The sequence below is a fragment of the Hyaena hyaena genome, unplaced genomic scaffold (genome assembly GCF_003009895.1).
Source record: "Hyaena hyaena isolate Hyena2069 unplaced genomic scaffold, ASM300989v1 scaffold_60, whole genome shotgun sequence".
Lineage (NCBI taxonomy): Eukaryota > Metazoa > Chordata > Mammalia > Carnivora > Hyaenidae > Hyaena > Hyaena hyaena.
The window spans coordinates 3,179,132-3,190,442 of NW_024080692.1; the positions used below are offsets into that span (position 1 = coordinate 3,179,132).

An 11,311-nucleotide genomic window follows, 5' to 3' on the forward strand; every position below is an offset into this window, starting at 1 on the left:
TCCCCCCCCCCCAGGCTGTCAGGTGCATTATGTTTTCAAGCACAGTGAATACTGTTTTTCAGAAATTCACTATAACCCCACCAAGCATTGGAAAGTCATGATCAGAGTCCACAGTTTGCATATAAAGCAGTTATTGGCTGTGACCCTGGGAGAGCAAGTTTTCCTTGCCCCCCAGCCCCCCGATACTGTTCCTTACCTATTAACGGAGAACTAGTTGGTTTTATTATGCCAAGTCCAGTCTGAATTACTGAATGAGGAAAATGCCCAAAGCGCCGAGAAATTTACCGCAGGTGTTTGAAAAGCACTTCAAGTCATAAAGCTGGAATTCTTATGGATATTGACCCCCAAAATAGACAGCATGGCAGTGTGCAGTGGGCCCAACTGGATCGAATTCCATACGGGTGGCCTTTCTAGTAACAGACTCTTATTTGAGGCTATTCTTGGATGGTGCTGACAAGTTTAATTAATTGATAACACGCAGGAAAAGTACTAGACTGTTTTTAATCAGCCTCCTACAGCGGCCTTCTTGAGAGAAAGATACTCAAATCTTCGAGACAGTTAAGAGGCCCATTAAAATTAATTTTTAAAGGTCTATTAATGGACTTTTCCCTCTAGAAATATTACATAAAGGAAGAAACTCAGAGGTCCTAAAACATCACTCCAGTTGTTAAGATGATGATTTGTGTGTCTTTGACTTTGTCTCCCTTGGAGTGTCCCAAACGCCCGGTGACAAGCCAAATGCCATCCCAATTATAAGGAGGATAAACAAGAGCCTGAAAAGCTAGATGACAGGCTGACATCCCTCTGGTTGGGAACTTGAACAAGAGCTAAGTGACCTCACTTTATCCGGGTGCCGTCACCCAAGTCATGGTCTGATTCTTTAAATCCCTAAGACCACCCCATCTTTGGACGCAGTAGTGAGGAGGGCCGGGGAAGGTACCTTGCCTTGTTTTAAGTGTGTCCTCGACGTGACTTTGACTTTGCAGAGGAGGCTGGTGATGACCCCTCCTTTCTAGGAAGGTCTAGACATTTCAGAAAAAAAAAACATTTTTAATCAGATTTGCATAAAATTCATCGGGTTGATTACTGGGCCCAAAGCCTCCTAAACTTGAGGGCTTCTTGCTAAAAACTGGGAATAGGAAAATACTTAAGCATATATTTAGTTCTTGTCTTTTTAAAAAGAGTACACAAAAAGTCAGCCAACTGCATAATTTGGCAGCAGGGCAAGGGAGGAGGGTCCCCCCTCGTCATCTCCCAAAGGATGGATACCGCTAAGGATAGGTGCCCCCAAATAGCCCCTCATTTTCGCAAGTCCCCAAGGCCAGAGAACTGTCTCCTCTCCCTCCCGGTCACCTCTCCTTCCTCCTCCCAGGAAAGCTGCCTTGTAATTTTGGCATCTGCCCTCCCCTAGGACTGGCTTGGGGAATGAAAAATAATGAATTTAAGGGAAGGGAGAACTGTTTTGAAGGGAGAAACTGGAAGGCGCTTGCACGCCTGGTTTTGCCGACAGAGATGCACGCCTGCCTGCCGGGTAGGGAGCTCCCTATTGCCTCCTGGCCCTGGGCAGATTTTTCTCCTCTGGGGCCTTGGGCACAGCAAGACCAGATACCAGCGGTGATGAGTGTCGTTGAGTTACCCGCAGCCCGAGAGTCTCCTCAGTGCGGTTCTATGTCATTTTAATGTAGTCATGAGAAAAAACGAAAGCCGGGAGCTGATGCTGATAGCAAACGGACAGTCATTTTCTTTAGCCGAATTGAGACTAACCTAAAAATTATATGTTCTGTCTTTTAATAAATGCCAGCCTCTTCCTCTGAAAAAAATGCTGGCTAGCTAAATGGATACACGGATAGGAAGAAGAAAGGAACGGAGGGAGAGAAGGGGGAGCGCACTTGAGTCAAGTTGTATTAACAGTGGATTTGGGGCCTCAAGTAATTTACTTTTCAGTGTTTGGTTGCAAGTGATATTTCTGCCATAGATTGAAATATATTGCTTCCAACCCCTGCTCCCGGCCCCTTCTTCTAGTCCCCCATCCCCAGAAAACTGACCTTGGCCACAGAGATCATTTCCTCATCCGAGGAGGGGAGGGACCCCAGCTTCATGCACCCCAAAGGCACATCTGGGCAGGAGCCCATGCTCACCATGCAGAGTCCCAAGGGAGCGTTGGTTAGGCGGCCTGCACACCACTGGAGATCTCCCCGTGGAGGAAACTGGTCCCCTCCTCCCTTCCTCCCACTCCCTCCCTCCCATCTCTTGGGAGCAGTGCCTTATTGAGGTAGAGAGATCCTGTCTAAAGTCTCCGGTGGGATTCGGGCATGAAAAATAGTCCCTGACCTTTAGATGTAACATTTAGTTTTCTGTACACTCCAGACTCTGCCACCAAGTCTATTCGTAAAATATCCAGAGCATGGTTTCCAGAAATAATAAAGTAGAAATCCCACGCTTAACCTGTGTCTTGTCACGGTGCACGTACAAATTAGCACTGTTTGTCTGACACCTATGGTAAACCTCGCGGGTCCTGAGAAACACAGGGCTGTCGAGTAGGGGTCCTCGTACAGCCGGGGATGTATGGAAAGAGTACACGTTTGCGTGGATTTTAGTGGTTGTGCGAAAGCTCCCTGAGGGCACGTTCTGGAGTCGGGACTGCCTGCCTGCCGCCCCGTGAAGCCTGGGAGCCGTGGCTTCCTGCCACAGGCAGCACAGACACCAGAAGGTCCCGTCCCGGGAAGGCCAGGGCCCCCTTAGCACAGTTTGGAACCACTTTGACAGGGTGCTACATGTACTCGGGGCATGTGGGCCACAGCTGGCCAGGCCACGGACCCCCTGATCGTCAGTCCCACCGTTGGCCAGGAGGGAGCCGCAGGCGGCTTTGGTCGTGTCCGGAGCCTCGCAGCGCCCGGCTCCATTCTCCTGGGTCCCAGCCTGGCAGTCATCTCTCTTCTTTCCCACGCCCTTTCCCATGCCCTTTCCCACGCCCTTTCCCACGCCCTTTCCCACGGCTGGCCAGCTGGCAGCAGGCTGGAGCATTCCGGCACCGCCAAAGGTGTGCGGCAGCCGCAGGAAACAGAGTCAGAACAGCCAGGATGGTTTGGATTCATGCGGGTGTGCATGTTTTGTAGGCCTTTGCAGTAAGGCTGTAGGTGATTGCGTTTTCTGTTCATAGAAGTAAATACAGTGGAGGGCTTGGAGGAAAAACTGCTTTTAAATCACGTCGGTTAAACGTGAGTTGACAGCATCCTGAGGACAGGGCGACGGTGTTGCCCCAGAAGAAATAAACCCAGGGACAGGAAAGGATGACACAGACGTCAGCCATATGCTGCCCGAGTACAGAGGGAGGCTGCTCGTGACTGGGGCCGCGGGGACGGCTAAATGCGCCCTCTCGGACCAGTGGTCGCACCCCTCCGTCAGGCCTGTCCTGGTGGCCTGTCCCGCCCCTTCCTGGCCTAAACCTGTCCCTCCCCCCCATTTGCGGACCTGTCATGTGAACTTCCTGAGAAGCTTCATCATTCATTCGTGCGGACCCCCGAATTTGCATGTTGTTTGCACCTACACCTTTTTTGGTGTCTAAAACACACACACTTAGGGGCGCCTGGGTGGCTTAGTCGGTTAAGCGTCCGACTTTCGCTTAGGTCATGATCTCGCGGTTCGTGGGTTCGGGCCCCGCGTCAGGCTCTGTGCTGACTGCCAGCTCAGAGCCTGGAGCCTGTTTCAGTCTGTGACTCCCTCTCTCTCTGACCCTCCCCTGCTCACACTGTCTCTCTCTCTCCTAGAAATAAATAAAACATTAAAAAAAAAAAAATTAAAAAAAAAAAAAATAAAACACACACACTTAAAATGATCTTCAGACCCACACTGGGGTGCGCACTCCATTTGGCACACGGATGTGGGCTTGCAAATCCGAAATGAGCGCGGCCCGCAGTGGCAGGCGCGGTGCGGGTGCGGGAGAATCCACAGCGACGCCCGCACCCACACAGGCGGCCAGGCGGCCAGGCGGCTTGGAAGGAGACACCGCAGTGTTATTCAGAGACAGCCTACCTGTCTGTCCGGATAAGCCTGAAGGTAGCTCAGGGGATGATAAAGCTCTCTCTCTCTGAGTTCTGGAAAAGTCCCAGGTCCAGGCGTCAGAGCCCTGGGCCCCACCCAGGGCCCTGCTCCTCACTTGCTGTGTGATGTGCTGGTTGCCTCTCGGGACCTCGTTTTCCGACCAACCAAGCGAGCTAACCTCCCCTGGCCGACTGGGCCCGTCTCTCTCCCTCCCTGCAGCTCAGCCAAAGACCCACAGTGGAAGAGCTTAGAGAGAGGAAGATCCTCATCCGCTTCAGTGACTACGTGGAGGTGGCTGACGCTCAGGACTATGACCGCAGGGCAGACAAGCCGTGGACCCGCCTCACCGCTGCCGACAAAGTGAGCAGAGGGGTGAGGAGTGGGGTAGGGCGTCCTCAGGCCTCCGTGGGCCCCGCGGCGGCTCTCCGGCCTGCCCGGGACCCCATGCGGAGACCGAGGCTGGGGCTGCAGTGGCCGGGAGGGAGCGCTAAGTGCCCGCCGGGCCCACTGAGGGTGCTGGTTCCCCAACGGCTCAGGTAGTCTGCGGGGGGGTCACTGAAGTGACGGTCCACTGCCGGGGGGAAGGCGCACAAGTGTCACGCAGACTCATGCTGCGATGGCAGGAGGAGAGCCCGCGGGGGCGGCTGTGTGCACACAGACAGGACATCTGTAGGGCCCGGAATGGTCCTCAAGTGCGAGGCTCTGGGCTCCTTGCAGACCTTGGTGGCGAGGCCGCTGTCCTCAGCGCCCAGGATTCACATAACCAGAGAGGCCAGCTCGCTGTGTCTGCGGCGGTTCTAACCTAACTGTGGCAACGGGCCACCAATCAGAACCCTTGAGTCTGCGGCCGGGCTTTGTAAGACACGCAGCAAAGGGAAAGGGAGTCGTCACCTGTCCGCTGGACTGTGACTCAGACACAGCCTGTGCTGTGCAGCCCTTTGGGACTCTAGCCTTGTCACCGTTAGGAACTGGAGAGCTAAGGGCCTTTCAAGTCACCAGTGCAAAATAATGGCCATGTCCGGTGTGCAGGTGACCCTGGGGAGACTCGGGGAAGAGCACTGCCCTTGCCCCATGAGTCTCTGGGCCGGGGCCTGCCTTACGTGGGCTGCCAGGCAAGGCCCCCTGCAGCGCGCCCTGGCCTGATCCCGTGCAGGGAGTCTGCACGTGGGGTGGGAGCGGCGGGGCCAGAAGCAGGCTTTCCAGAAATGCCTCCCGCATGACGGGTCCCCCACCCCGGGTCCTGATGAGTGGGAACCTCTGCCCTCCTCTTAAATGTGGCACTCTGTTCTTCCGCTTCCGGGCATCCGTGGTGAGTGGCCCCAGGCACGGCAGACACAGCCCCGCAGGCCAGGTGTCCAGGTTGGGGTGTACTGGAAACGGGGTCAGAGGGGGGACCTTGGCCCTTTCTGCCTTTTGTTCACGCCCTGACTGCGGCAGCCTTGCCCGTGTCTCCCCGCGCACAGGCTCATGCTGTGGGTCGCAGCCCGCGAACTCCAGTTCCTCGAAGGCTGCGGCACACGACCCGGAAGTGGTGCCCACAGATGCGGGGTGCGCCTGCCTTCCCGGGCGGGGGTCGGGCAGCCGCTGTGATCCTGCCTAAAGGCTTTTCCGGCCTCAGACTCGCAGTGCCTTGACAGGCCCATCAGACGAAACCCAGTAAAACCTTGGCCTGCGAGTAACTTGTTCTGCGAGTGTTCCGCGAGACGAGCAGACAGTTCTAGTACATTTTAACCTGATAAATGAGCGACGTCTTGCAACACCAGTCATCTGTGATGCCGAATGTCACATGATCACAACTGAGCCAAAGGTTCTTGAAATTCGCTTTGATATATAACAAGTGCTTTGGATGACAAGCGTGTTTCTGGAACGAACTGTGCTTGCAGACCAAGGTTTTACCGCACTCCCCTTACAAGGAGCTCTGGGAGGAGCGCCTGGGTGGCTCAGTCGGTTAAGCATCCACCTTGGGCTCAGGTCATGATCTCCTAGTTCATGAGTTCGAGCCCCACATCAGGCTCTGGGCTGACAGCTAGGAGCCTAGAGTCTGCTTCGGATTCTGTCTCTCCCTCTTTCTCTCTCTCAAAAATAAACAAACATTAGAAGGAGCTCTGGAAAAGAGCACATGTTTAGAATTTCAATCCTTAGGGAAGAAGTGAGGTTTTCTGCAATTTCAGACCTTCTGTTCTACCACCTCCTCATCTGTCCTTGCGTCCTGCCTGTCTGCCCTCCCTCAGCCACAGCACATCTCCGGACGGTGCTGGAAAGGGGCAGCTGTTCAAACATAGCCCGTGCCCTTAATGATGGCATAGACCACCTCAGAATCAACAGAGCTGTGAAAGAGGGCGGGCTTTGGAAATCAAAGGGAAAGGAGGCAGCTGGCCATCACCTATTCCATTAATTTGAGGAATTTGACCCCATCCCTTCTAGAAGGATCCATTCTGAGGCGGCACGGTGCTTGTGCTGAGCTTCGATTGTTTACCTAAGGAAGATGAGAGGTTGACATTTAAATGTGCACTTGGGGCGCCTAGGGGGGGTGCTCAGTTGGTTGAGCATCCGACTTTGGCTCAGGTCATGGTCTCACGGTTTGTGGGTTTGAGGCCTGCGTCAGGCTTGCTGCTATCAGTGCAGAGCCGGCTTCGGAACCTCTATTCCCCTCCCCTGCTCACGCTCTCTCAAAAAATAAATAAAACCTTAGAGAAACAAACAAAACACCTTTAAAAGTGCACTCAAGACCCCAGGAGGGTGGCGCGGATCTGCATGCCTCGCGCTGCCTAGACAGAAGTGCTCCATGAAGAGAGGAAGGAAAAGACACATTGGGTGGTAGGCATCATTTGCAAGTTATGGTCTGGGGAGGAGGCATTCTTAGTATGTTCCAGGTGATTTTCTTTCCCCTCCCAGTGAAGGAATTCGTTTTTATGTACTTCAGTCATACGGCTGTCAAACAAGACAGAAATAATAAGGGAACTCCTTTCCATCTGCCTCTTCTGCATACTCACGGACCTCTCTTCATTCCAGGCTGCCATTCGAAAGGAGCTCAATGAATTTAAAAGCACTGAAATGGAAGTTCATGAATTGAGTAGGCATTTAACAAGGTTAGTACACTCAGGGGTTCTTTTCCGTTTGTTTTTTTGTTTTTTTCTGTCAAATGGTCATATCTGCTTCCCAACTAACTGTCCCGTCTGCTGTGGGATTACAGGTGTGTGGTGGGCGTGATGCGGGAGGGGATGAGAGAAGGTCCTCGTGAAGTTCCTCCATGGTTACAGAATCTAGGGAAAGGAGCGCCGTGGCCTTGTGAAAGCTTAGGTTTTCACTTAAAGATCCGTTGGGTGCCCGACCGCCAATAACCCCAGAGTGGGTTTTTATGGAAACTTCAGCAGAGGAGAAAAGCCCGTTGACATTTATATTGGGTCAGCCCAAGCCAAGGCTGGGCAAAATACCAAGTCCATGTGGCGCTGGAAGTGCAGACACTCCGGAGGGCTTTGCCCCTGTGAGTCCATATCCTGTGGGGACACTTAAACAAAGAGAGATGTAAGGTCACGTGGCCAGTTAGTGACAGAGCCATGGACTTAAATGTTATGAGTCCTATGGCAAACGTTTAGAGAAACGGGGCGTACCGACTGTGTGGCGCTGGGGCTCGGAGACACGGGTTCGGTGCTGCACCTTGCTGCTGAGTCCAGGCTGAGAGAGAGGGCCGAGGGCCACTAAGGCCATCCAGTTTGGGCCCCAGTTGAAATGACTCCAAAACTAAGGGTGAATTCCGTGGGGCTCAGGGACTTGAGTTCTGCTGAGGACATGCCTTTGGGCGGAGGTTTAAGCAGATTTAGCCTGGCGCTCGTCAGCCACGGGGATGGGAAGCTCGGACTGTGGCATCCGGCATCTGTTACAGCCCCTTGGTCTTGACTTAACTGTTTGTTTTCTAGGTTTCACCGACCTTAACAGTCAAATTCCTCCTGAGTGCTATGCTGTCTTCAAAACATAAATTTCTAAGAACCATAAGTGCTGGTATTTATTCACTTCCCCATTATGATGTAAATCTTCTGAACTGCCTTTTTTTAAAAAGAAGAAAAATAAAAGGAAACCCGATCAGGATTCTCTTTGCGCAAACGCAACAGTCACCGCTCGGGGTCAGCTACGCCACCACCGCGGGCCCGAGGGCACCAGTGGGCCGAAGACCTCCCGGCACTTGGAGGGGTCCTGGTCTTCTCCCCGCACGCCTGGCGGGCGCCGCGTTCGTTTAGGCACTGGCGAACCTCTTCCCCCGAAGTGTCAGTCACCTGCGTCCAGAGAAAGCGGAGGCGGTGGGTTCGGCCTGGAATGGACTGTGCAGACGGCCTGGTTGGCTTTCTAGACTTGGCCAGACACACCGGCTCCTGGCCCGGCGACTGGCTCGGGGGCCTCTCGGGAGGAGGATGCTGAGATGCTCAGTCACCCCTGTCCTTTCTCTCCCTTCAGCCATCATCCATACAGTGAACAGAAGGGAAGTTGCTTTTCTGGGGGAGTCTGTGGTTGGCTGACTGTTGGTCTCGAGAGAGTGTGGCTGCAGGCATGTCCCCTCGCGCCGAGCCGCCGCCCAGGGCCTCTGGTGTGCAAGGGGGAAGTTGTCATCCGCTCAGTTCCAATCAGTTGGCCCATCTGTGTCTCAGAAGCCAGGTGTCCGGGTAGCCTCAGCCGCTGCTGGGGGTGCCCGTGGTACTGGTGCGTCCGAGTGTAAGGACCCCGCAGAGGACAGAGAGGCTGGGGTAGGAAGCTGCTTGGCTGGTGTTCCTCATTTCCTCCGTGCACCCCAGGGCCGCTGACCATACGGGCTGGGAGTTAGCAGCCTCTGAGTGCAGGACCGATGCATGCACGCCAGACACCATTTCACCGGTCTCTGATGGGCTGGGACTCCAGAACCACCCGATGGCCTTCTAGTCCCCTTTCTTTGCGCTCAAGAGTCGCCGGGGAGGGGCCTCGGGTTGGCGGACACCAGCACAGCGCGAACACCAGCCACGCCTGCCCGTGCTGTACCTTCCCGCTCCTGCCCGTCTGGAGAGAATCCTTCCTCCCTCGTGGTGCTGGCAAAGCTGATCGGAGGGGTTTCTCTGAGTGTCCCATTTACTTGGGACCGCAGGAAGGCAGTGGCCTTCTGACAGGGGGGTCACCGAGGGTAAGGTGTACGGTGAGTGGGAGCACAGCCCCCAAACCCTAACGACTATCTTCACGAGGCCCATTGCAGCTGCTTCTGTTTTCCCGCCTGACAGACCCCGTAGGGCCCTCTGTCGTGGTCTCGCAGGTACCGTGATTTCTCTCGGTTTATGGCTTGCTCTCCGCCACACGTGCCCAGGATTTACAAAGATCCCGGGCTGGCCTTCCCTAAAAGGAGTCGACCAGTTGCCACCCCAAAATGTATGGGAAGTGGGTTACTCTTGGGATGCACCCCCATCGACGAGGCCATTTAATGCTCTGCAGGCATTAACAGCCCCTCTGAGCAGGGTCGCAGGGTCTGGGGGGAGCGCGGGGCCATTCTTCGGGCCGTGCCCACTAGCCGCTGCAAAGCTGTCGTGCGCCTGTCCCATACCGAGGGGCCGTCACTAGATCCTTTTATCTTCGAATGTGGAATCTGATAGCTAACTGCCGCGGGAAGGTATCGTTCAGGGAAAACGTGGTCGGGATTGGAGTGGCTGTACAGTCTTCCCGAAAGGCTTACTGACGTTTGAATGTGCAAATGGTGTGACGAAAGATGTAGGGGTCTTTCGTCTAACTTCTCGACGGCGGGCACGTCCCAGGCCGAGGTGCCTGCCTTGCCCGGATTTGAGTCTGAGCTTCCTGTAACTTGCCCCCATCTTCATGCGGCTCCCGGGGCCCTGACATGACAGGCCTGCCCCAGGCCTGAGAGCGAGTCCCGAGGGAACGCATTCCACCGCCCGGACCCCTCCCTCGAAGGCCAATGGCTGCTTTGCTGGCTCTGGGGCCTCTGATTGCCCGGGAACGGGACGCCCAGGTCAGTTTCCCTGCAGCCGGCTGCCCAGGTTTTCTGCCTGAAGTGTACCCTCTTCTTCCAGTCCACGTGGAGCTGGGGAGAAACTGAACACAATTTCAGCCCCCACCCCTGCAGAGCACCCTCCGTGAGCCGTCAGTTGCAGGAATTAGGGGTGCACCCTCCCTGCTACTGAGCTCTCAGCCGCCATCAAGATGGGCTGTTAATTCAAGCCCAGCTCAGGGGCTCAGCAACCTCCGTGGACCACAGGATGGGCCCTCTGCCGTTGCCTTCCTTCCTTGAAATCCTGAGGTCTTTCTACAAATCTATCCAAATTTCTTTTTTGCCGCATTAAGACAACTGGAAGTTGTGTTACTTTCTAAGATGACAAATTGGCAGTTACAAAAAGAGAGGGATGGGCTCGGTGGTTTAAAATGCATCCCTTTTCTGAAAAAGCTGCGATTCTCAAAGGTCTTGTGCAAACAAATTCCCAGTTGAGCCTTCTGTCCTTTGGGTTAGTGTGAGGAAGGACGTGAAGATTCTCAAAAGGACTCCCTCTTGAAAGCAGTCATCGCCGCCACCTCCCGCCACAGAAGGGACTCCTGTCGGCCCCTTTGCTCTCTCAGAATTGCTGGTTGATTCCTCTCCAAAGGCCCTCAAAGCCCTGTAAAACTTAAAACTTTAGCCTTTATGTCCAATTAGAGAAACCAAACAATGTGATGGTAGATGTGATTTTAAACAAAAACCCTCTGAGTTTATTTTTCTCCCGCTTATGAACGTGTATTTATATTTGCTGAATGAATATTGTGGTGTGTGCTTCGATGAATGGGATTTCAGGCTCTCCCCGTGAACAGCCAGTGGGTGAAGGTCACCTCCAATGACTTTTGCTTCCCATCTGTCTGTCAATCCCCAAACCAGTTGCTTTTTCCAGTTGCTTCCCGGGTGTCTGTACATAGTTTGTCTTTGTATAGGAGTGCTCTCCTGTGTTCTATTTAACAGATGATGGCTGTGTGAGGAAGATGGTGTAAATAGAATACAGATTAAACTGGATCTCTACGGCCTACGTTTTGTACATATAGAAACTGCATGGTATTTAAATTATTGTTTGTCTCTGATGATATATGCAGTTTCTTTAAAAACAAACCAAAAAAAAAAAAAGTCTAAAAAAAACCCTTGCCTTGGCTCCTGTGTGTGTCTTGTCAACCACAGAAAAAAGTTGGGCTGAGGGCGGCAGTTGGGACGGAGGGCAGGCCAGCTCATCAGCAAAGCGTCAGAGTTAGAGAGACACACAGCCCCTCATGGATCCGGGGTTCCCGG

General features: G+C 53.8%; 1 protein-coding gene across 1 annotated transcript in view; it reads left to right on the plus strand.

The window, feature by feature from the left end:
- The window catches only part of PHACTR1 (phosphatase and actin regulator 1), a 573,363-nt gene extending 562,605 nt beyond the window's left edge, over positions 1 to 10,758 (plus strand). The window contains exons 13-15 of the mRNA XM_039231842.1: positions 4,261 to 4,401; positions 7,054 to 7,130; positions 7,959 to 10,758. Coding sequence (XP_039087773.1) covers positions 4,261 to 4,401; positions 7,054 to 7,130; positions 7,959 to 7,974 — 234 coding nt within the window. The 3' untranslated portion in view covers positions 7,975 to 10,758. The remainder of the gene's footprint in view (positions 1 to 4,260; positions 4,402 to 7,053; positions 7,131 to 7,958) is intronic.
- The last annotated feature ends 553 nt before the right edge of the window (positions 10,759 to 11,311 follow it).